The sequence below is a fragment of the Oryx dammah genome, unplaced genomic scaffold (genome assembly GCF_014754425.2).
Source record: "Oryx dammah isolate SB20612 unplaced genomic scaffold, SCBI_Odam_1.1 HiC_scaffold_25, whole genome shotgun sequence".
NCBI lineage: Eukaryota > Metazoa > Chordata > Mammalia > Artiodactyla > Bovidae > Oryx > Oryx dammah.
The window spans coordinates 93,091,895-93,115,991 of NW_024070209.1; the positions used below are offsets into that span (position 1 = coordinate 93,091,895).

General features: G+C 47.1%; 1 protein-coding gene across 4 annotated transcripts in view; it reads left to right on the plus strand.

The window, feature by feature from the left end:
- Nucleotides 1–20,928, plus strand: part of RABGAP1 (RAB GTPase activating protein 1) — a 161,533-nt gene extending 140,605 nt beyond the window's left edge. For all 4 annotated transcript variants that reach the window (XM_040225081.1, XM_040225080.1, XM_040225082.1 and 1 more), the window contains 7 exons: nt 2,141–2,233; nt 2,855–2,965; nt 14,346–14,450; nt 15,276–15,359; nt 16,029–16,100; nt 17,754–17,951; nt 19,237–20,928. In XM_040225081.1, the coding sequence (XP_040081015.1) occupies nt 2,141–2,233; nt 2,855–2,965; nt 14,346–14,450; nt 15,276–15,359; nt 16,029–16,100; nt 17,754–17,951; nt 19,237–19,359 (786 nt within the window). In that variant the 3' untranslated portion in view covers nt 19,360–20,928. The remainder of the gene's footprint in view (nt 1–2,140; nt 2,234–2,854; nt 2,966–14,345; nt 14,451–15,275; nt 15,360–16,028; nt 16,101–17,753; nt 17,952–19,236) is intronic.
- The last annotated feature ends 3,169 nt before the right edge of the window (nt 20,929–24,097 follow it).

Here is a 24,097-nt window from a genome sequence, read left to right on the forward strand (position 1 = left end):
TTTATTTTTTGTTTGTGATGGGGTTGGGGTTAAGGCATTTAAGGGAAAGAGGGAGGAAGAGAGAGACCGAGAATTGAGGCTGAAAATTAGGAAAGCAGTCAGAGCTCCGGAGCAGCACCGTCCGTGGAGAGAATGCCAGAGCTCTGTCTCAGAGGAGCCCAACTTATGAGCATTGTTTTTAAACAGCAGTCACATTGTTAACTCAGTTATAAATGTAATTTGTCCTCAATGCAGAAAATGTGGAAAACCTAGTAAACACATGGAGAAATGCCCATGTCCTGTCACAAAAATGTAAGAACCAGGTGAGAGAACACGTGTACAGGGTCTGGCACTCACAGGGCACTCATTACCCACCAGCTTCTGTTATAATGCTGAGGGGGAACCCACCCTTCTACTCTAAGAATGAGACATTTATAATAAGGGATAATGAGACGTAGAAGACATTATTTTGTCACTAGCCAAATGTATGGTTATGGAGGAAATGTTCATTCTTTGTCACCACAGCATGAGAATGAAAAGTCAGAGGATCCTGAAGACCCGTGAGGATGTTTTGTAGGGTTTGGCATCAGCTTTTCTTTTTCACAAAGCACTTGAAGAGCCTTGTATCTCTGCCCGCCCTTTGTCATTTACACAGACTGACAGCAGAGAGTACTGGGAGGAAGTGTTGGCCGCCCACAAGCCTGTTTTCTGTCCCTCTACTATTGATTTGTTCAGATTGTTCATGAATTTACTGATCACACCGATGTTTTATTTAGGTGCTTTCTTTGTGAATCAGTTACATACATAATAAACATTTGCCCCAGCATTAGCCTTGAACCACAGAAGATCTAGGCTTAGGGGTGCCACTTTCCCACTTGCAGCCTCACCCCAGTGGTGTTTAGTGGGCATCTTTATAGCCTGCAGCGAGGGCATAGTGCTGGTAGGCTCCTGGCTGCCTCCCTTTGGGCAGCAGCCAAACTCCCAAGAGTAATCTCTGATTGGGGCATACCTGTAAACAGCCGACTGGGGCAGGTGTCTGCAGAATCAGTGGTAGAGGAACACCAGGCAGCTCAAGTGAGACAGAAAGGCAAGAATGAGCAGGGACTAGGAGATGCTGACGTGGGCCCGCTGCAAGCTTGGGCCTGTCCTGTCCCCTTTCTGCACCTCAGTTTTTTCATCTGTAAAATAAGGATGTTGGACTAGACTAGCCCTGAGATGCCTAATTAGCCTGGAAAGTGTTAGTCGCTCGGTCATGTTCAGTGCTTTTGCAACTCCATGGACTGGAACCCGCCAGGCTCCTCTGTCCATGAAATTCTCCAGGCAAGAATGCTAGAATGGGTGGCCATTTCCTTCTCTGGGGGATCTTTCCAACCCAGAGACTGAACCCTAGTCTCCTGCATTGCAGGTGGATTCTTTGCTATCTGAACCACCAGGAAAGCCCAATTAACCTGAAACTGGGGGCTAAAAGTTAGGTGTGTGAGTCAGCAGTATAGCAGTTTGCAGTAGTTGGTAAGAAAAAGCTTGAGAGAAAGAGGACAGTAGTTCAATGAGATGGAATAATTTAAGGGTAGAGAGAAGTATGCCTGTTTGAAGACAGCACAGAAGGTGCTAATGGAAAGGAAAGTGGTAGAAGGTAGATGGTGAGGTGGCTATTGGACTTCAGATGGTGTCTGACGGCCTGGCGCAAATCCTGGATCTGCCAGTCCCTAACTGAGTGACTGTGGTCAAGTTACCTAACTTCCTTACTTCTCAGTTAAGTTGCCTATAAATTGAGGCCATTAATACCACACCTTGTGGAGAGGTTGTGAGGTCATAGAATGAAAGCACCTGCAGCGTTGCTGGTATGTGCTGAAGAAAATGGTGCCTGAGGAGGAGGGAAGGAACGAATAATCAGACCTAGAACTCAGATAGGAGGGGTCATCTGTTGGATGTTCATTCTGACACCCTTGGTAAAATCTTCAGGAACCAATTATACACCCCCCCCCAGCAAACCCCTAAATTTAGTAAGAATTTTAGTTTCTGGGCTTATGTGCAGGAAGTAACCACTTTGGTGGTTAACTTGGGATGCCAAGGTCAGTAGAGATCTTGGTCTTCAGTGCAAGCCTTGAAGCACCCACCTCTTCCTGATGCTTTTTAATTTGTGCTGTGCTCTATCCTACAGATTAGTCAGAAGAAGTTGAAAAAATATGAAAAAGAATATCACACCATGAGGGAACAGCAGGCCCAACAAGAAGACCCCATCGAGCGATTTGAGGTTTGTTGATGGCCTAAGTGATGTGAAGTGCCTTCAGCCTTTCACTTCAGAAAATTGTGCCTATAATTAACTTTAGTGAGTTCTGTTTAAAATTTAGTTTCACTGTTTATACGTTCCAGTTACAGTTTGAGTTTGCAAAAGAGAAAGCAAGACTTGCTTCGCTTCTTGCTAGTTGTCTAGTTTGTTACAGTTTCGTGGGCTTTTGTCACAGTTAGGGGCTTCCCTTGTGGCTCAGTCGGTAAAGCGTCTGCCTACAATGTGGGAGACCCAGGTTCGATCCCTGGGTCGGGAAAATCCTCTGGAGAAGGAAATGGCAACCCACTCCAGCACTCTTGCCTGGAAAATCCCATGGACGGAGGAGCCTGGTAGGCTACAGTCTATGGGGTCGCAAAGAGTCGGACACGACTGAGTGACTTCGCTCACTCTCTCACTCAACTGCCTGACAGTTAGTTGAATCAGTGGAAACCGCAAGGAAGGAACTGTTGCTTGGCGGCACACTGGGGCCAGCCACATCTCCCTGGATTCCCATCGGCCTCAGCAATTAGTTTTGAGGGTTAACCTGAAAAGTTGTCATTTCCATCTGATCTTTATGTCTGCAACTGGTTTTTCCCCACCCATCAGCGAGAGAATAGGCGCCTACAAGAAGCTAACATGAGGTTGGAACAGGAAAATGACGACTTAGCCCATGAGCTGGTGACCAGCAAGATTGCACTGCGAAAAGACCTGGATAACGTAAGTCTCCCTTGTCTGAAAAGATGCTTGCATTGAGACACTTCTCCCTTAATCAGGTGAAATCCTGAAGTTTTCATGTTTATTCTAGTTAGTGTTTCCCTCTTATGAGGACCTCCTCTTGTCGGTACTGTTCCTTCCTTTCCTTCAGGGGTCATCGATGATCTCATTAAGCCCTCCTTTCCACACTCTTCTCTCATTATACATGCAGTCCCTGAACACCTCTCCAGACATTGATTGAAAGACCTCTTTGGCTGATTCTTGAGCTATTACAGTTGTCAGTAGCATTTAATCACTGTAATTTCCTTAACTTACCCCTAAGACAAGAACAGATTTTGTCATCCTGGATATCATGTGCCTTTTGCATAACCATTGCCAGTTGTAATAAAGCCCAGTGCCTCCGCAGCTTGCGATTTCATCAGGAATCTCTGCTGGCAGATGTTCTGTTTTTCTTTGCTTCTCCTAATCTTGAAAAGTTTGAGCTGATGGCATTCCTGGCAGGGTGTTGTCCATTTTCTGTACTGCAGGCTTCCCATAGTGCACTCTCTCATTCATGGTTGAGGTCAGACGTTGGCAGACTTTTTCTATAGAGACAGACATGACTTGGTGGGCCGTATGGTCTCTATTGCAACTGGGTAACTCTGCCATTGTCACAGAAGGGAGCCATGGACAGTAAACAAACAGATGAGCATGGCGGTGTTCCAGTAAAACTTTATTTAGGAGAATAGGTGGCAGGCTGGATTTGGCGCTTGGACAGAGTTTGGCAGCACCTGACTTAGATTTTCCTGTCACTTTTCTGCTCATTGATTTTTCTAGAGACAGGCTTATACTGTTGAGGGTTTACAAGGAACTTACATAATATGTTGAACCCCATAGGATATATGAACTTCACAAGGTCTTGACATCTACCAGACATGTATGAAAATCCTGTGTGCTACTGTATTTCTTCAGCAGTCTACACTTTCCTTAGATTCTCCAAGTAATTCGCGCATTAGATGAAGAGAAAGAGATGGCGGTATCTACTGGTTCATATTACATCTCTTAGAGAGGAAGGCACCCAGGAAGAAGCAGAGCCAGGAATATAACCCAAGTGCATCTAATTGGAATGCCCAGGCTTGATCTGTGATGCCACACTGCCTCCAGAGTAAATATGAAACAAGAAGCTGTGATTTGATGTCATAACTACACTGAAAATGTACTGACATCTTTCGGAGTGTCTCCTAAGCCCTTAGGGAGTCCCAGGTGCTGCCCAGTGCTCTGTACTTAATGTTAGACCCTCCAGGATTTAACAAGGATGCAGTTTCACTGAGGAGGCCAGAAGAGGCTAAATGGCTTACACAGTCCCAGTGTTAATCAGTGGAGAAGGTAATGGCACCCCACTCCAGTACTCTTGCCTGGAAAATACCCTGGACGGAGGAGCCTGGTGGGCTGCAGTCCATGGGGTTGCTAAGAGTCGGACACGACTGAGTGACTTCACTTTCACTTTTCACTTTCGTGCATTGGAGGAGAACATGGCAACCCACTCCAGTCTTCTTGCCTGGAGAATCCCAGGGACGGGGGAGCCTGGTGGGCTTCCATCTATGGGGTCGCACAGGGTCGGACACGACTGAAGCGACTTAGCAGCAGCAGCAGCAGCAGCAGCAGCAGTGTTAATCAGTGGCAGAGCCCTTAGATTGAAACCCAGCTGGCCTGACACTCTTGGCTCAGAGGAGCAGGACCCCTGCTGCCTCTCGGGCTCAGAAATAGCAAACTGAGGTCCCAAGTCCAGCCATTACCAGTGCTGAGAAGATAGATGTTTTTGCACTAAACATTGAGTCCCTTTCCAAGTTAGTTTTCTCTCATTTCTGTTGGATCATCACTGAAAATCAGCTAGGTTCTGAAGTGAAGAATGTGCGGTCTTTTCACCATTATTTGACTTCAGGGTGTTAGATTTTTGAAAGAACTTCTTCATGCCTTTTCATACTTCCCTTTCTGCAGCCCAGAGAAAAGCTCTGGTTTGTAGCTTATAGGATTTCCAGAACCCTCATTGTATTTCCAGTTAATTTTCTGTCATTTTTGTTATTCCTCACCTGTCACTTCTGTGACTTGTCCATCACACAGCAGCTATGGAGAAATCCCCAGTCAGCCACTGAGTCTCTAGGTGACCCCACCCAAGCCTTCTCCTCTATGAAATGGGGCTTGACATTGGTGCTCAAGACTGAGGGAACCTGTGTAAGGCCCCATCTGCGTCCTCTCCTGCATGGCTGCTCTCTACGCTGAGACCACATAATGTGAGAGCGATGGAAACAAACTTTGTGGCACACCTGCTGGGATTTGAATTCTGGCTCCCCTGCATTCTAGTTCTCTGACCTTGAGCAAGTTGCTAAGCTTTCCCCATTGAATTACTTTGGGCTCTATCAAAAATCGATTGACCCTGTATGTATGGGTCTTCTTGATTCTCTATCTGCTCCATTGATGTATATGTCTATCCTTATGCCAGTACCACACTGTGTTAATTACTGCAGCGTTACCAATCTTCAGATCAGGTCATGTGAATCCTCCAACTTTGTGTTTTGTTTTTTTTTTTTAATAGTTTGGCTATTGTAAGTAAGTTGCATTTATATATACATAAGAGAATCAGTTTCTCAACTTCTAAAAATAAAAGCCTTCTGGGATTTTGAGTGGGGTTGTGTTGACTCTATAAATCAGCTTGAGGAGTACTAACATCTAAATAATCCGTGGACGTTCCAGTCCATGACTATGGTACAGTCTTCATTAATTTAGATCTTTTTTAGTTTCTGTTTACAAGATGTGCACGTCGTTTGATCTGTTATTATAGGCATCATTTTCTTCATTGAATTTTCGTATTGCTGGTCTCTAGAAATACAGTTGAAATACAGTTGATTACTTGACTTTGCATCCTGTGACCTTGCTAAATTCACTTAACTCTAGTAGCCTTCTTGTTTGTTTTTTTAGGATTTTCCACATACATAATCATGTCATCTCTGAATAAAGACAGTTTTACTTCCTTTCAAGCCATTCTGCCTTTTTCCCCTTGCCTTCCTGCACTGACTAGGACCCTGGGAACAATGGTGGATGTGAGAGTGGGCCTTGTTCCAGATGTTAGCTCCAGGTTTTCTGTAGATCAAGCTGAGGAAGTTCTCCTTTCTTCCTATTTGCTGAAAGTTGTTATCATAAGTGGCTGTTAAATTTGGTCAAATGGTCTTCCTGCATCTGTTGAGGTGATTATTTGCTGTTTTTCACTGTATGCAAACTCTGCATTCGTAAGAAACTTGAGGTTTTCTTTATTTAAAGATTTTTATTTGTATTAAAGATTTTTGTGTTCCAGACGAATATTTGTCTATAGGGTTTCATTAATGTTTTAATATGGGTTTGATATCAGGGAAATGCTGGCCTTCTAAAGTGAACTGGGAAGTACTCCCTTCTGTTTTTTTAAGGATTTTATGTGGGATTGTTACTTGAATGAATCTTTGATTTAATATCCTAGTGAGGGCACATGAGCCTGGAGTTTTCTTAACCGGAAATTATTTAATTATAATTTCAGTTTATTTTCAGATACAGAGCTATTTAGATTTCCTAAATCTTCATGTGTAGATCCTTATAGTTTGTGCCTTTCAAGTGATTTAACCATTTCATCTTTGTTGTCAAATGTATTGGCATTAAAAATCGTTGATATTCCCTCATTCTTTTGATGTTTATAGGATCTGTTGAAGCCTTCTCTCTTATTCCTGATATGGGTAATTTGTGTCTTTTCTCTTTTTTCTTTATCTAACTAGAAGAGTTTTGGTTTTGTTGACTTTCTTCCTTTTTGTTTTATTGACTTCTGCTTTTTATTATCTCCTCCTTTTCTTTTGGTTTAACCTGCTCTTTTTCTAGCTTCTTGAACAGGAAACTTAGTCATTGATTTGGACCTTTAGTCTTTTTAAAAAGACTGAGGCACTATTTCAGCTACATCTCACACATTTTGATGTGTTGTGTTTTTATTTTCATTCAATTCTTGTGATTTCTTTGATCTCTGAGTTAATTAGTATTGTGTTGTTCAATTTTTAACTATTAGGGGTTTATCCTGAAGTTTTTCTGTTCGTTGATTTCTGATTTAATTCATTTGCCATCAGGGTACATACTTTTCCTGATTTTAATACTTTTAAAGCATACTTTTGCCAAAGAATGTTCAAACTGCTGTATAAGTGTGCTCATTTCACATGCTAGCAAGGTTATGCTCAAAATCCTTCAAGCTAGGCTCAGCAATACATGAACCAAGAACTTCTAGATATACAAACTGGGTTTAGAAAAGGCAGAGGAACCAGAGATTAAATTGCCAACATTTGTTGGATCATGGAAAAAGCAAGGGAATTCCAGAAAAAAACATCTACTTTTGTTTCATTGGCTATGCTAAAGCCTTTGACTCTCTGCTGTACAAGTGTCTGTGGGTCACAACAAACTGTGGGAAATTCTTAGAGATAGGAGTACCATACCACCTTACCTGTCTCCTGAGGAATCTATATGCAGGTCGGGAAGCAACAGTTAGAACTGGACGGGAAGCAACTGACTGGTGCAAAAGGAATACAAGGCTGTATATTGTCTCCCTGTTTATTTAACTTACATGCAGAGTACATCAGGCAAAATGCCAGGCTGGATGAATCACAAGCTGGAATCAAAATTGCCAGGAGAAATATCAACAACCTCAGATATGTAGAAGATACCACTCTAATGGCAGAAAGTGAAGAGGAACTAAAGAGCTTCTTGAGGGTGCAAAAGGAGAGTGGAAAAGCTGGCTTGAAACTCAACAGTCAAAAAACTAAGATCATGGCATCCGGTTCCATCAGTTCAGTTCAGTCGCTCAGTCGTGTCTGACTTTTTGCGACCCCATGAATCGCAGCACAGGAGGCCTCCCTATCCATCACCAACTCCCAGAGTTCACCCAAACTCATGTCCATCGAGTTGGTGATGCCATCCAGCCATCTCATCCTCTGTCGTTCCCTTCTCTTCCTGCCCCCAACCCCTCCCAGCATCAGGGTCTTTTCCCATGAGTCAGCTCTTCGCATGAGGTGCCCAGTTCAGTTCAATTCAGTTCAGTCACTCAGTCATGTCCGACTCTTTGCGACCCCATGAATCACAGCACACCAGGTCTCCCTGTCCATCACCGTCTCCTGGAATTCACTCAGACTCACGTCCATCGAGTCCGTGATGCCATCCAGCCATCTCATCCTCTGTCGTCCCCTTCTCGTCCTGCCCCCAATCCCTCCCAGCATCAGGGTCTTTTCCAATGAGTCAACTCTTCACATGAGGTGGCCAAAGTACTGGAGTTTCAGCTTTAGCATCATTCCTTCCAAAGAAAGCCCAGGGTTGATCTCCTTCAGTATGGACTGGTTGGATCTCCTTGCAGTCCCAGGGACTCTCAAGAGTCTTCTCCAACACCACAGTTCAAAAGCATCAATTCTTCAGTGCTCAGCTTTCTTCACAGTCCAACTCTCACATCCATACAGTCCAACTCTCGCATCCATACATGACCACTGGAAAAACCATAGCCTTGACTAGACGGACCTTAAAAAGCAAAGTAATGTCTCTGCTTTTGAATATGCTGTCTAGGTTGGTCATAACTTTCTTCCAAAGAGCAAGCATCTTTTAATTTCATGGCTGCAGTCACCCTCTGCAGTGATTTTGGAGCCCAAAAAATAAAGTCTTGACACTGTTTCTAGTGTTTGCCCATCTATTTCCCATGAAGTGATGGGACCAGATGCCATGATCTTCGTTTTCTGAATGTTGAGCTTTAAGCAAACTTTTTCACTCTCCTCTTTCACTTTCATCAAGAGGCTTTTTAGTTCCTCTTCACTTTCTGCCATAAGCGGTATCATCTGCATATCCGAGTTCATTGATATTTCTCCTAGCAATCTTGATTCCAGCTTGTGCTTCTTCTAGCGCAGCATTTCTCATGATGTACTGTGCATATAAGTTAAATAAGCAGGGTGACAATATACAGCCTTGACATACTCCTTTTCCTATTTGAAACCAGTCTGTTGTTCCATGTCCAGTTCTAACTGTTGCTTCCTGACCTGCATATAGGTTTCTCAAGAGGCAGGTCAGGTGGTCTGGTATTCCCATCTCTTTCAGAATTGTCCACAGTTTATTGTGATCCACACAGTCAAAGGCTTTGGCATAGTCAGTGAAGCAGAAATAGATGCTTTTCTGGAACTCTGTTGCTTTTTTGATGATCCAGCGGATATTGGCAATTCAATTCATAGCAAATATAAGGGGGAAAAGTGGAAGCAGTGACAGATTTTATTTCCTTGGGCTCCAAAATTACTGCAGACGGTGACTACAGCCAAGAAATTAGAAGATGCTTGCTCCTTGGTAGGAAGTGAAAGTGGAGAGTGAAAGTGTTAGCCATTCAGTCATGTCGAACTGTTTGCAGTCCCATGGACTGTAGCCCACCAGGCTCTTCTGTTCATGGAATTCTCTGGGCAAGGATCCTGGAGTGGGTAGCCATATCCTTGGAGGAAAAGCCACAACAAATCTAGACAGTGTGTTAAAAAGCAGAGACATCACTTTGCTGACAAAGGTCCTTATAGTCAGAGCTGCGTTTTTTTCCAGTAGTCGTGCACAAATGTGAGAGTTGGACCATAAAGAAGGTTGAGCGCTGAAGAATTCTTGGTTTCAAATTGTGGTGCCAGAAAAAAGACTCTTGAGAGTCCGTTGACAGCAAGGAGATCAAACCAGTCAATCCTAAAGGAAATCAACTCAGAATAATCATTAGAAGGACTGTTGCTGAAGCTCTATTACTTTGGCCACCTGATGCAAAAAACCGACTCATTGGAAAAGACCCTGATGCTGGGAAAGATTGAGGGCACGAGAAGGGGGTGACAGAGGCTAAGATGATCGGCTAGCATTACCAGCTCAGAGGACATGAATTTGAGCTGACTCTGGGGACTAGTGGAGTACATAGGAGCCTGCTGCAGTCCTTGAGGTCACAAAACTTCAGACAGGACTTAATGAGTGAACAGCAACATGAAAAGCATACTTCTGCTTTATTTGGGGACTTTCCATGGTCCGTTTGGGTTGAATGTGCCACGTGTTCTTGGAACGTGTGTCCTGCTGTTGTAGGTGGAGTGTTGTGTAAACACCACTTCAATCCAGTTGACTCACTGTTGGTTAAATCTCCTGTAGACTTGTTGCTTATCTCCTTATTTATTCTATCATTCACTGAGAGAATGGTGAGGAAATGTGTAACTCTGTGCCCTAATCTGTTTCTCCTTTCTGTTATGTCAGTTTCTGTTTCTTTTAATTTGACTTTATGAATACATTTCAGGTTTCAAGGAGTGACTCTTGGTGCTATGGAATGTCCCTCTTTGTCGTTGGTGATGCTCTGTTCTAAAATCTACTTTGCCTAATACTAATATAGCCATTCCAGCCTTCATAGTATTGCATGGTATATCCTTTTCCATTCTTTTTTTAATATATCTATGTCTCTGTATTTAAAATGGGATTTTGTCACCAGCATATAGTTGGATCTTGCTTTTTCAAATTCCGTCTGACAACCTCCTTTTAATTGCAGTGTTTAGACCAGTCACATTTCATGTAATTATTTATATGGTAGACTTAAGTCTACCGCCTTGCTGTTTGTTCCCCATTTGTTGTATTTGCTTTTTCTTTCTTTTTTTCCCCTTTTCTGCCTTCTTTGGTTTAATTGGGTATTTTCATGATTTCATGTTCTCTCTTCTGCCGCCCTGTCAGTGGTTCTGGAGCTCTCTTATCTCCAGAGCTCTCACCCACAACTTTCAGTTGCCAAAGCCTCTCTGAGCCCCTGGCTCTGTCTCTGTAACCCTTTGAGGTATGCTCTGTGTAGAACCTCTCACCCTGCTCCTTGGTCCAGAATGTTCCCCGAGGCAGAAACCCAGAGTGGTGGTAGAATCTTGCTTGTTTCTGTTCTCCCAGGAGCCACAGTTCTGCTTTGGTTTTCAGGGTCAATAGATGGTAGCTTTAGATATTTTGTCCAGTGTTTTGTTTACAGGGGGTGGGCGAGTCTAGTCCTGGTTAGTCCTCCATGACCGGAAGTGGAGCTCTGGATTTGTGTTTATCCCACATGTTCTCTCCTCTTGTGCTTATGTAAGTAGAGTGATGGTGCAGCGAGTGTGGTGCCCTCAGAGGACCACCATCAGCCCGCCCAGTGGCCTCTGTGCACTTTCCTGTTGAAGGGGCACAGCATTGCAAGTCAGCTCCTATAGCATGAATTCCAGCTCTGCCACACGCACTGTGCAAGCTTGGGGGAATCACTTGCCTGTCTAACATTTTTCTAAATTTTGGAGCCAGGGTGGCAAGGAAGACTCTTGGGTTAGAAGACCCCCTTCATGAGCCAGCTGTCCTGTACTTGTTAGAATCAGTCTTACCTCCCATGTGAGTAATGATGAGTAACTGAGAGAATGTATGTGTGTGCTACAGGTTACTGCTCAGAGGCTTTACCCAGGTCTTAGAGAGAGAGACAGAGGTGACAGGATGTTCTGTTGATTCAAGTAAAACAAAATCTTTAACAGGACTTCATTCTCCATATTATTTCCTCTGTTGTTTGAGTCTCATTTCCCTCTCAGTTGCTGCTTGGGTTTGAGCTAGAGGAGAAGATAAGCCACTCCCCAGCAAAGACAGGCTTAATCCAAGACCCCATTTAATCACAAGTATGTGCAATTTGCCAGTAACTAATGGCTTAGAAATAGAGGAAAACAACAGAATGGCAAAGACTAGAGATCTCTTCAAGAAATTAGAGATACCAAGGGAACATTTCATGCAAAGATGGGCACAAAAAAGGACAGAAATGATATGGACCTAACAGAAGCAAAAGATATTAAGAAGAGGTGGCAAGAATACACAGAAAAATTATACAAAAGAGATCTTCATGACCTAGATAATCATGATGGTGTGATCACTCACCTAGAGCCAGACATCCAGGAATGCAAAGTCAAGTGGGCCTTAGGTAGCATCACTAGGAACAAAACTACTGGGGGTGATGGAATTCCAGTTGAGCTATTTCAAATCCTGAAGGATGATGCTGTTAAAGTGCTGTTCTCAATATGCCAGCAAATTTGGAAAACTCAGCAGTGGCCACGGGACTGGAAAAGTTCAGTTTTCATTCCAATACCAAAGAAAGGCAATGCCAAAGAATGCTCGAACTACCGCACAGTTGCACTCCTCTCACACAGTAACAAAGTAATGCTCAAAATTCTCCAAGTGAGGCTCCAATAATACAGGAACCGAGAACTTTCAGATGTTCAAGCTGGACTTGTGAAAGACAGAGGAACCAGAGATCAAATTGCCAACATCTGTTGGATCATCAGGAAAGAAAGAGTTCAAAAAAACATCTACTTCTGCTTTATTGCCTACTCCAAAGCCCTTGACTGTGTGGATCACAACAAACTGAAAAATTCATAAAGAGATGGGAATACCAGACCACCTTGTCTGCCTCCTGAGAAATCTGTATGCAGGTCAAGAAGCAACAGTTGGAACTGGACATGAAACAACAGACCGGTTCCAAATAGGGAAAGGAGTACGTCAAGGCTGTATATTATCACTCTGCTTATTTAACTTATATGCAGAGTACATCATGCAGAATGGCAGGCTGGATGAAGCACAAGCTGGAATCAAGATTGCTAGGAGAAATATCAATAACCTCAGGTATGCAGATGACACTACCTTTATGGCAAAAAGTGAAGAGGAGCTGAAGAGCCTCTTGATGAAAGTGAAAGAGGAGAGAGAAAAAGCTGGCTTAAAACTCAACATTCAAAAAACAAAAGATCATGGCATCCGGTCCCATCACTTCATGGGAAATTGATGGGGAAACAAGGGAAACAGTGACAGACTTTATTTTCTTGGGCTCCAAAATCACTGAAGATGGTGATTGCAGCCATGAAATTAAAAGATGCTTGCTCCTGGAAGAACAACTATGACCAAGCTAGACAGCATGTTCAAAAGCAGAGACATTACTTTGCCAGCAAAGGTCCGTCTAGTCAGAGCTATGGTTTTTCCAGTGGTCATGTATGGATGTGAGAGATGGACTATAAAGAAAGCTGAGTGCCGAAGAATTGATGCTTTTGAACTGTGGTGTTGGAAAAGACTGTTGAGAGTCCCTTGGACTGCAAGATCAAGCCAGTCAATCCTAAAGGAAATCAGTCCTGAATATTCATTGGAAGGACTGATGCTGAAGCTGAAACTCAAATACTTTGGCCACCTGATGCGAAGAACTGACTCATTGGAAAAGACCCTGATGCTGGAAAAGTTTGAAGGCAGGAGGAGAAGGGGACAACAGAGGATGAGATGGTTGGATGGCATCACCAACTTGATGGACATGAGTTTGAGTGAACTCCAAGAGTTGGTGATGGATGGGAAGCCTGGTGTGCTGTAGTCCATGGGGTCACAAAGAGTCAGACACAACTAGGCAACTGAACTGAATGGCTTTTTGAGTTGCATGGCGTGCCGTTCTCATTCTCCGCTTAAGGCCTCAGCCCCCAGCCCCCTGGAACCTATGCCTCCCAAAGAAAACATGTCTGAGGAGTGATGTGGTAGCAGGCGCAGGGACTGTTATACACTTAGCTCTGTGACCTCAGACATACTGTTGAAATTCAGGGAACCACCATCCATTGTCAAGGGAAGCTGCATGTGAGGAACTTGCAAAGATGCTCTATATCTAGCTTGTGCCCCTTTTCTTTGCCTGCCTTCTCACATGCTAGTCTCTCATTCTTCAGTTATCAGGGGATACTCAAGGGTAATGGACCTGTGGGTCAGGTACAGGTGAATCATTTTCACTTGGACCCAAAGATCTGCCCACCAGACTTGTGTGTGCTTTAGAAAAAACTAGGGTGGAAGATGGTCATTTCAGGTAAGAAAAAGAGCGTGCCAGGAAGGAGGTGCCTTCCTTTGTCAGATGAGAACGAGAGCAAAATGCAGAACGTGTTTGATGAAGCAGAGAAAATCCTGAGAGTTCAGAGAAGAAAACCAGAATTCTGAGTCTTCATAATAATGATGGCTGCCTTTTATCAAGTGTCTGCTACATGTTAGCAGAACTGTGTGGAATCCTTTCCATGCCTTCCCTCAGATGAAGATCCTGAAGCTCCGATGGGTTCTCTGTGACTCTTCCTAGTGGCACACAGTCAGGGAGTGATGGGAGTCGAGGCCAGGCTGGCTGATGCCGGAGGCCAGCGCCTAGCCACTGCCCCACACAACGCTGGGCAGGAGATGGCCTGGCACTTACGCCCAAGTGTCCTCTCAGTGTGACCTTGAGCATATCACAGCCCCTCTTTTCATCACAGTCTCCTCCTCATCCTAAAGTTGGGCTATGCTGCGTAATTCAGACCCTTTCAGTTCTCACTTCTTCTGTAACAGCATCTCTCAAACGTTTCAGGCTGAGGAAAAGGCCGATGCACTGAACAAGGAGCTGCTTATGACCAAACAGAAGCTGATTGACGCAGAGGAAGAGAAAAGAAGGCTGGAAGAAGAGTCTGCTCAGGTACGGCGAGCATCGCCCCTCCCACACTCCTGTGTGTCTTGCAGATGCTTGAGAGCTGGGATTTCACTGCTGGCTTTCTCTTGGCCCTGGAGAACTCTGGGGACAACTGGCTTCAGTTTCTCTCCAAAGGCCTTTTTTAGTTACTGAATAAAGCAACATAATGGTTCTTAATAATTAAAATGTAGGAGACAGTGAGGCAAAGCCCACGCTTTCACTGGGGCAGAAGTTCCTGTGTGTCAGCATCTGAGTGTGACCAAAAAGGTTAGCATTTCTGCGGAAGGAAAGCAGACGTCTCACAGTGTGTGGCTCCTCCCCTACTTGCCCTGTCCACAGCTATCTCCCCACAGAGCCAGCTCTGGGAGGCTTGTCCTGAGCACAGTCCCTGGGTAGGAAGAGCTTCGGGTGCTGCGCCCTGGGCAGGCTGGTTCTGCTTCACTGTCCACCTGCTTCTCATCTCAGTCAGGCGGCCCGAGGTGAGCGGTGACGGGGACGTCCCACGTAACCCCCGAGGCGCTGAAGGAACAGCCGTGCTCCCATCAGCTTCTCCTCGACGTTTGCTCTGTTACGTCCTCCGCCCAGGGTCCCAGTGTGGGCTGCACTGACAGGGACTTCAGCCAAAGGCCCACCTGAAGCAGGGTTTGATGATGTCGGATGTTCTGACTTCTCTCCCGGCATCAGGAGTAGGGTTCGTACTGCTGAAAGGGGAGGAGACAGGAGCGCCCCTCTGGGACTGTGGGGTCAGCGCAGCACGACACAGCTCCTGCCGGGGCTTCCTGTCTGTCTCCCTCAACCGTCAGTCACCTTTGCTTTTCTTACTGTGCGCAGTTAAAAGAAATGTGCCGTCGGGAACTGGACAAGGCAGAATCTGAGATTAAAAAAAACAGCTCTATCATTGGCGACTACAAGCAGGTGGGTCTGTGCCCCGGAAGTGGGCCACATGCTCTGGGTGCTCTGCTCGCCTGCGTGAGAGGTTTCCTCTCCACACCCCCACGTGTCCCCACTCAGCCACTGGCCCTGCAAGAGTCCTTGTGCTTCTGGATGATTTACCGTACTGGTTCTCAGCTATAAAACAGGGGGACTCGTGACTCTCCTGGAGAACTGTTGTGAGGAGTCCAGAGCTGTTTGTGGAGCCCCTGGCCTAGGTCCCTCACACAAGTAGGCACTTAATCCCTGGAGGCTACCCTGGTTCTTGGGAGCACTTCAGACTCTGGCTGTTGATGTGTGGTCCTGTGATGCGGAGCCACCTGCCCCCCAGCCGGTCCATTCTGACAGCGTAACTGAACTGGCCTTGTGCCTTCTGTCCTGGGCTCTCTTGCTGGCTCCAGAGTCCGGCATGTCTGTACCATTGACCTTCGAGTGCACTCTGGCACTGACGGGTTCTTGCAGGTCCTGGGCTGATGGATGCGGAGGTGACGGAGCCAGAGCACCCTCTGCCCACCTGTCATCTGCCCCCTCCCGCTCAGTACTGTCTCAGTTCATGGTCCAGCCTCCACTGTAGAATTCACCATGAGCCCAGACTGTGCAGATTATGACACTGCTGAAGAGACTGTCATTTGAATACCCTGTTTGTTTCCTTAGATTTGCTCTCAGTTGAGTGAAAGATTGGAGAAGCAGCAGGCTGCTAATAAAGTGGAGATTGAGAAAATTCGAGTAAGTCTTCATTTATCAAAGAGATTTTATCCCCCCTAGTTCATTTAATGGCTGTATTCACAAAAGATTTGGGGAGGGGGATATTCCACTTGGATTTCAAAAGTGAGAGAAGCTGATGCGTGCCTGACAAGGCAGCTGTCAGGACCTGGTTCAGCAACAGCTCATGTGTTGCCTCTTTCCATTGGGTAGGGGATACCAATCAGACCAGAAGAGTTCTGACTTTAGACCTCAAGGTGCAAGTGTCCCTTTTCTTCATAAATGTGTACAACGTCCTCCTCTGGATTACTTTGCTTGTAAAAAAGCAAAATGAAATGCAAGAGCCCTGAGACTTGAGATGTTGTCTGTGATGCCTGCAGCACCACGCTGAGGTGGAAGGGTCCTGTGAGTGGCAGGCTCCACTCAAGGGCGGGGGCTGCAGAGGCCAGGCCTCTCCCCACGGCTCTCTGTAGCGTGGGGATGACTCCCCACAGTTCTCTGTAGCGTGGGGACCACTCCCCACGATCTTCTGTAGCTTGGGGACCACCCCCCACGATTTTCTGTAGCATGAGGACATCTGCCTCCTACTATAATGGACCCAGGTACAGTGAGAGCCAGAGTTTTTAAATGCTTTGTTGCCAGTTTCAGAGTTTTTGTTCCTTGATATTTTCTTTATAATTAGACTACTTGTCAACTTTTACTAAGATGAGTAATTTACTGAAAGATACTTACTAACATATTCACAGCTGGGTGGACAGGAATGTGGGAGAGTTCATGGCCATGTCTGCACGAAGCAGCATTCTACCTGGAGCAAGGGATGCGCGGCCTCTATCATAAGCAGTGTTTAACCAGCGATACCAGTTTTTTAAGAATAACTCATTTTCTGATTCTAAAACTAATAATGTTCATTGAAGAAAATTGGAGAATACGAATAAAGGGGCAGGGGAAGAAAGCCTTATAATCTTACTACCCAAAGAGTACATCACCGTTAACACCTCGGCGTGTGTTCTTTCAATGTTTGTATTTCCTCTAACATACAGATTTCCTTTCAGTCTGAGATATGCGTTTTTTTCAAATTTACATCTAAAGCTGAGACATATTTTATAGCTAATGGCTTTTGTGGTTTCACTGGCAGAATGTTCTCTTAGAGGAAAATGAAGTGATGTTTCTTATAGTCATTGCTGTCTTATTTTCATGAAATGTAGTATGTATTTGTAACTGTGCTTTAACGACAATCTCGTGTCCTAGTTCACCCAGCACCATAACATTTTTACCAAATTATGAAAAATTCCTCAAAAACCTTTCCGAGGCTGCATACTTGTTGTATAAATACAGCACATCCTATGTAATTTCTCCCAGGAGCGATAGCTTATCTCCCCACCCCTTTTTTGTGTCTCTGATTCTGCAGTGAAATTCCTTGTACTTGAATCTTTATCTCGTCGCTCCTTTTTCATTTTTTTAGCTAAGGTTCCTAGACGTGAAATGATTGGCTCAAGACATAACAGTATGTGTATGGTTTTTGGTATGTAATCCCAGGTGATTTTTCCAGTAGGTCATCTAACAGTTTACAAAAAGAACGTAGTTTTTCAGAAGCTATAGTGCTCAGCCAGGCTCCCCAGAAAGATGCTCACACCTCCACGTCTCCTTTGTCTCTTCACATCTGACCTTCAATTTCAGCAAAAAGTAGATGACTGTGAACGCTGCCGGGAATTTTTCAACAAAGAAGGGCGCATAAAGGGCATGGGCTCAGCTAAGGAAGTTGTGGATGAGGATACAGATGAGGAGAAGGAAACACTCAAGAACCAGCTGAGAGAGATGGAGCTAGAACTGGCACAGACCAAGCTGCAGCTGGTGGAAGCGGAGTGCAAGATCCAGGTAACGGTTGCAGCCTCAGGTTCCCGCCAGCCCTCTGCCCCTGACTCAGGGGGCCCAGACCTGCGTGAGGGTATGTTTTTCTGGGCTGCAAACCCCAGAAATGATATTGACGGTTTGGGGTTTTTTCCCTTTTAAACTTTGACCATAATCCTCCTGGGAAGAAGCCTGTTACTTGTTATGTACTAGTGGACGTTTAATTAGTATTTAGCCTGTCCTAAGAATTGGGCTTTCTCATGAGAATTGTCCATCAAACTTGGAATCCTTCTGGTGGGAGAGAGAACACATGATTTGAAATCGCAGCTGCACGACCAAACTCTTTGACATTGGGTTAGTAACCTCCTTACACTTCAGGTTCCTTAGCTGCCAGTGGAGATGATGAGGGTCACTCTTATCGTTTGCTTTGAAGACTAAATAAGATAATGTACAGAAGGGGCTCAGCATGGTGTCTGAGGGCTTCACAATACCAGCTTTTATGTTCCAGCTCCTGTCACTTAACCAGCTTTGTGCCTTAGGACTTACTACCTAATTTATCTGAGCCTCCTTTCCTGAAGAAACTGGGACTTATTTTGTTCATCTTTATACTGCACGGCTAGTTCCAGCAGCACCATGCTGAGCACAGGGCAGGCACCAAGCGCAGAGCGTGGGGGAACCAAGTTTAGGACTAAAGCTGAAGACCTGGTCTCCCTATCACATTCATCACCAGACACCTGCTTGCCCAGGCCCCATTTCAGCTGCTGGCGCTGCAGAGCTAAGACGTGGCTTGGGTGACTGTCCGGGTAATTAGAAAGGGCCTCACCAAGAGTGGTGTCTGATCAGAGAATGAACAGAGGTTGCAGCTGGTGAAGGGGAGGAACACTGAGCCAGCAGAGGGCATGGCATGTCCAGCAGCACAGATGGAGCAGTGGGCCTGCCCGAAAGGTCCAGATTTGTGAAGCGTCTCACATGTCTTGCTAGCAGGTCTAGACGTCTAAGGTGCTTGCTGGAAATTAATGCTGCGTTCTTAGCTAGAGCGTTCGGCCTGACTCCTGGTGTGCAGTGGGTAGATGCAGGGTGAGATGCTCAGATAGGAGGCTGTTTTGAGGTCTTAACTAGAAAAGGTGCCAAAGCTTTTGGCCCTCCAGATCTTTCTGTGCCAGTTTTGAGAGCTGGGGCGGGGGGTGGGGGGTTGTTTCCAGAGGTGTCTCAGGAGGAGACAGATTTCACTTGTTGCCTTGGCTCAGCTCTGGGGAGGCAGTGTCCTTTGCACAGGAGACCAGCATCCTCACGCCCATTGTTGCTCTTCCAGGACTTGGAGCACCATTTAGGCCTTGCCCTCAACGAGGTCCAGGCAGCCAAGAAGACGTGGTTTAACCGAACACTGAGTTCCATAAAGACGGCAACCGGGGTTCAAGGGAAAGAAACTTGCTGAGAGCAGCTGCTGCCTCCAGACCCTTCAGAAAACATGACACCTTTTGTTGCCTTCTTTGGCCAGATGTGTGATTCTGTGACATGTCCCAGGACAGAATGTCCGTAAGTCAGATCCATAGAAGCCTGTCGGGAGGTCACTGTGAACCAGAGCTCGTGAGGCCCTCCTCACTGCTGATACTAACAGGCTCGCCGACTCGCCTGCCGCTCTGGACACTCCGAACGTCACTCCTCCGTGTGACCTCCAGCCTCTTCCCAGTTAGGTCAGCTCATACCCAGCCCAACATCCGAGTTGACGTTATCAGAGTTTGGGGATCGTTCAGGCTGTTGGTTTTTTTCTAAACTTTTTTTTTTTTAATACACACACACATACAAATATATATATATAAATATATATATATATAGGGGGACGTAGGGCAGGGGATCAGTAACTCAAGTACCTGCTCCAGTGCCAGCAGAGGGTCCTCTGGGTAGACATGGAGAAGCACTTTGTTTAAATAGGAGGGTTTCGTGGTTGTAGTTGAAGCCACCTGGTTTTGTTAAGCTCTACGATGCACAGGTTTGGGTTTGGCATTATTCACATGTTTCTGATCAATTCTATGCAACTCTCATAGTTTCTGTTGTTTTTATTGTTAGCTGCCAAATGACTCCACAGTGCTGGGGTGGGTGACTTGATCGACTGTGAGACTGGATTAATCATAACGTGGACAAATCTTATTTTGCTTAATGTGTCTGTGGGTGTGTGGGTGTGTGTGTGTGTAGATATCTTTTTCCCAGTGCACCCAACTGACAGTGTTTAAATCCCAGGCTAGGACTGATCTGCACAAGTTAATTATGTGGTTATTTGAGCACTTATTTCATTCAAGGTTTGTCGGGCTCTGCTCTCCACCCTGCTGTTGTGAGAGCTGTGAAGAGCACCTTCCCTTCAAGGTTCCTAGTGTTCTTGCACAACAGGTTGTACAAGTGAGAAAGACTTCGAGTTCTGTGTGTGTCTGAGAGAGAGAGTGTGTGTGTGAATGTCAGGCTGGGCAGACGCACATGCCAGGAGGCCCGCGTGCTGCTGGCCTGGTCCCTCCCTGGGCTGAGGCCAGTGCTCTTCAGAGCACTTGCTCTGAGCCTTGCTCTTCAGATGGGCGGCAAGTTCTCACTTCAAAACTATAGAATGGGGGTTTTAGCACCTTTTTTAAAAAACTAACTTTAGACTTTTAATTTATATAGTGATAATGCTGACAGGCTGTCTCGCAGATGATTCTGCCGTCTTCTCTGCGTGCAGAGTGGAGTAGCTGGTTACAGGAGGCACTGGTTTGTATATAAAGACACTTGGGTGGTTTTGTATCTTTTTCCCTGTTGGCTGTATTAACACTTGCTGAGGTCATCTGTGATAAGGGAGGTAACAAGCGGCAACCCCTGATCCCCCAGACCATCCCCTCCACTGCTGTCTGTGTCCTGTTGTTCAGTTACCAAAACAGCTCTGCACCCATCGAAAACTAGGTGTGTGGACATTGTGCTAGGGTAGTTTCCGTGTGTCAACTTTATGAATTGAAATATAAACCAGTAAAATTGTATTACTCTTTCTTTTGTTGGTTTTATTTTAACAGCATATTCATTAAATATTTTGGTACAAACAGCATCACTTTGTAAAAACAAGTTTTATCCTTACATGCTCTTGCCCACTTCCTCCCCCGCTCCCGCTCTGGGCTGAGATGTGAGTGAGCAGCCGTGCGCACCAGGCCCGTGGCAGTGGTGGCGGGGTAGGGGGAGAAGACACAGGCAGGGGGAGAAGACACAGGCTTTGTGCCCCAGGGGCTGCTGCCGGCACCTTCCTCGTGAGCAGTGTCTGTCCTGGAGAAACAAAGTGCTTTGGTGACAGGTGAGACATGACTCGTGTGCTGCAGGTTTAGGGGAGTCTTAATGGAGGTGAGGGAGTGGCAAGACCTAAAAGACAAAAGCATCTTACCAGGCTGAGATGGAAGAGGGCACTACAGGCCCCAGATGTGCACGTGCAGGGCAAGCAGCCGAGGGGCAGAAGTGGTCAGTACTCAGACTCTCCGGGAGAGTGCTCCTTCCGACCACCGCTGGTCTTCCTATGCTGCAGCCCCCCAGGAGGCGGCTCCCAGACCGGCCGTCCTTCACCACCTCACCCACTTCTCTGCAGCAGGAAGAAGAGAGCAGTGCTCCCCCAACCCGACGGCCCCTGCTTGCTTGGCCTGCCCTCCACGACCCCCACACCAGCCTCTGGATGAAGCAGGCTGAGCTGCAGGCCCCAGAGAAGGGAAGGCGGTGAGTGAGCCCTGCCCCGTCCTCTCTCCACGGCCCAGATGCAGGCCCGGGGCCTGGCAAGTGGCTGGGCTGTGACAGCAGCTCTGCGAAGGCCAGCACAGGGACTCCAGAGGACAGGTGGGACCCTTTACTGCTCAAGGCCAGAGGGCACATTTCTGGGATCCATGTTCCTGGCCAACCAGGTCAAGAGTCCAGAAGGGCTGGCCTGCCCGTCTTTTCCCTGCCCCAGGGTCACAGTGTGAGGAGGATAGGGACTTGCACAAATCGTCCACTCAGCAGCTGTGCCCTGTCAGCAGAAAGGCACCCTTGGCAGACCTAAAGTGACCAGGGTCATCCCGAGAGAATGCATGAGCTCCACCTCGGGTGAGGGTGGGCCTGGATGAAGTGGTTTGGTCGTTTGGTGACTGGGAAACTGCTGGAGCTCGGGGGGGGTGTGTGTGTGCAGATGCAGAGGTGGTTGCGTGCAGCAGAGGGGCCAGACTAGCACCCCAGGAAGCTGAAGCAGAGCGTAGCTTTCAAGAAGCCTGGCTGTGAAGGTCAGTCGGGGCGAAGGAGGATGGTTGGAGCGAACCGTGGTAGGAAGAGCAGGGACCATGAGACTTCGTGCTGGAAAACTGGATCCTGGTTCTGACCATGTGACCAGGGCTCCACTTCTTCCTCGACTGCAAGACATGAGACAGGCTGAGTAGCCTGTGGAGCAGATCTCCAGGGGCTTCTTGTTGTCAGTGTGGGCTGAAGGCAGCTCAGAACAAAAGGCAGGAGGGATCCACCGCCCAGTCTCCAGGAATGCTGTCTCCGTCTGTTCTGAACCCCAAGTCCTGGTGGCAAGAGAGCCCCATGCGGGGAGTGAAGGAAAGAAAAACCCTCTAGAACTAAATCCCAGACAGCACTCAGCTCTGAACTGCCCAGGAGCTGTGCAGAGAGAGGAGGTGCCCGGGGAGGAGCTGCCTGGCCTCTCGGGCCTTCTGGTTCATCTGGATGACGGACGAGTGAAGGGCTCTAGTGCTTCACTTGCTCAGAGAGGTGCGCTTCTGACCCTGGGATTCAGGCCGCCGCCTCAGCTTCATTAAGGCAGATGAGCTCAGAGTGGCTGGGGCGCTCAGTTCCAGAACAAAAGACTGAGCGCTACCTAGCCCTGCCCTTCCCCTGTTGCTGTAGGTGTAGGAATCTGGCCCCTGGAGAGGTTTCTGGCCCAGACCCTGCAGTCTCTCAGCTCCCAGCGACCAGCAGGGCAGCTGCTTTAAGATGACCACATGGGCAGCAGGTGGGAATAAACTCGCACTGCTTCACTGCAGGCGCACCGGGGCTCCCAGGTGGCTCAGTAGGAAAGACTGCTCGCGATGCGGGAGATGAGGGTTTGACCCCTGGGTCGGGAAGATCCCCTGGAACAGGCAGTGGTAACCCACTCCAGTGCTTTTGCCTAGAGAATCCCCACAGCCAGAGGAGCCTGGTGGGCTGCAGTCCATGGGGTCGCAAAGAGTCGGACACAACCGAGGCAACTGAGCAGGCACCCATGGGCACAGCTGGACCAAAACCCTGGGTTCAAGCCGAGCCATGACCTTGGGTGCTCACCTCAAGTGGGAAGGTCACGTCTCCCTCCTGAGCTCCTCTCCGTCTCTGCCATGACCTCAGCACTCACCTCTATCATACGTGCTCCTGTTAAGCTCGACCCTTCCCCTGTGGTCTCCCTCCAGTTGATGGAACAGCCCTATTAAGTGATGCTGTCCCCAGACATGAAGGTGAAAAGGCTTGCCCATGGTGACAAGATCTTGGATTTCAGTGCTTTCTACCAGGTACCACCACCACCACCTTCTCTGGCCCAAAGCCAGGCAAACAGTGCCCCTCCCGTGAAACCCTGGTTTCAGGGTGGGAGCAGGGCCCCTGGGAGAGAGCAGCAGCTGGCTGGCTCCCCTTCCCATCAATGCGCCCACCCAGGGCTTTCATCTGCTCGCCTGGCTCCCCCAACACCCCTCCCTGGGCTGCCGGCCGTCTTTCTCATTCTTCCAGGTGTGAGCAGTTACTGCAGAACCTCACACACGGAGCAATGGGAAGATCAAGCTGCTGCCACCATTTAGAAGTTCTCCCTTGGGCAACTGCCTTTACCTCTCTTAAGCCTTAGCGTCAAGTGGAGAGCGGGTCAAGAGGAAGACTGAGGCAAGGTGTGTGAGAGGCAGACGCCGAGCCGAGGCAGTGGCCACAGCTCAGCACTCGCTGCGCCAGCTGTGGGTCAGAGGCTCAGGCGGCGTAAACTTGCAGCATCAGCAGAGAAGCAGTTTCAGGGACTGTAAACAGGAGTAGGGCTGAGGCCTGGCCCTCGGCAGTGAAGGGAAGGTTCATAGTTGTCCTCCTCAGGTGCTGAGCTGGAGGGTCAAGGTGGCTCTGCACTTGACCCTTTCATCAGAGCCAGAGTAAGTCCTGCACAGAAAAGTCCAGCCCAGTGCTGTTGAAGACAGAAGCTATTT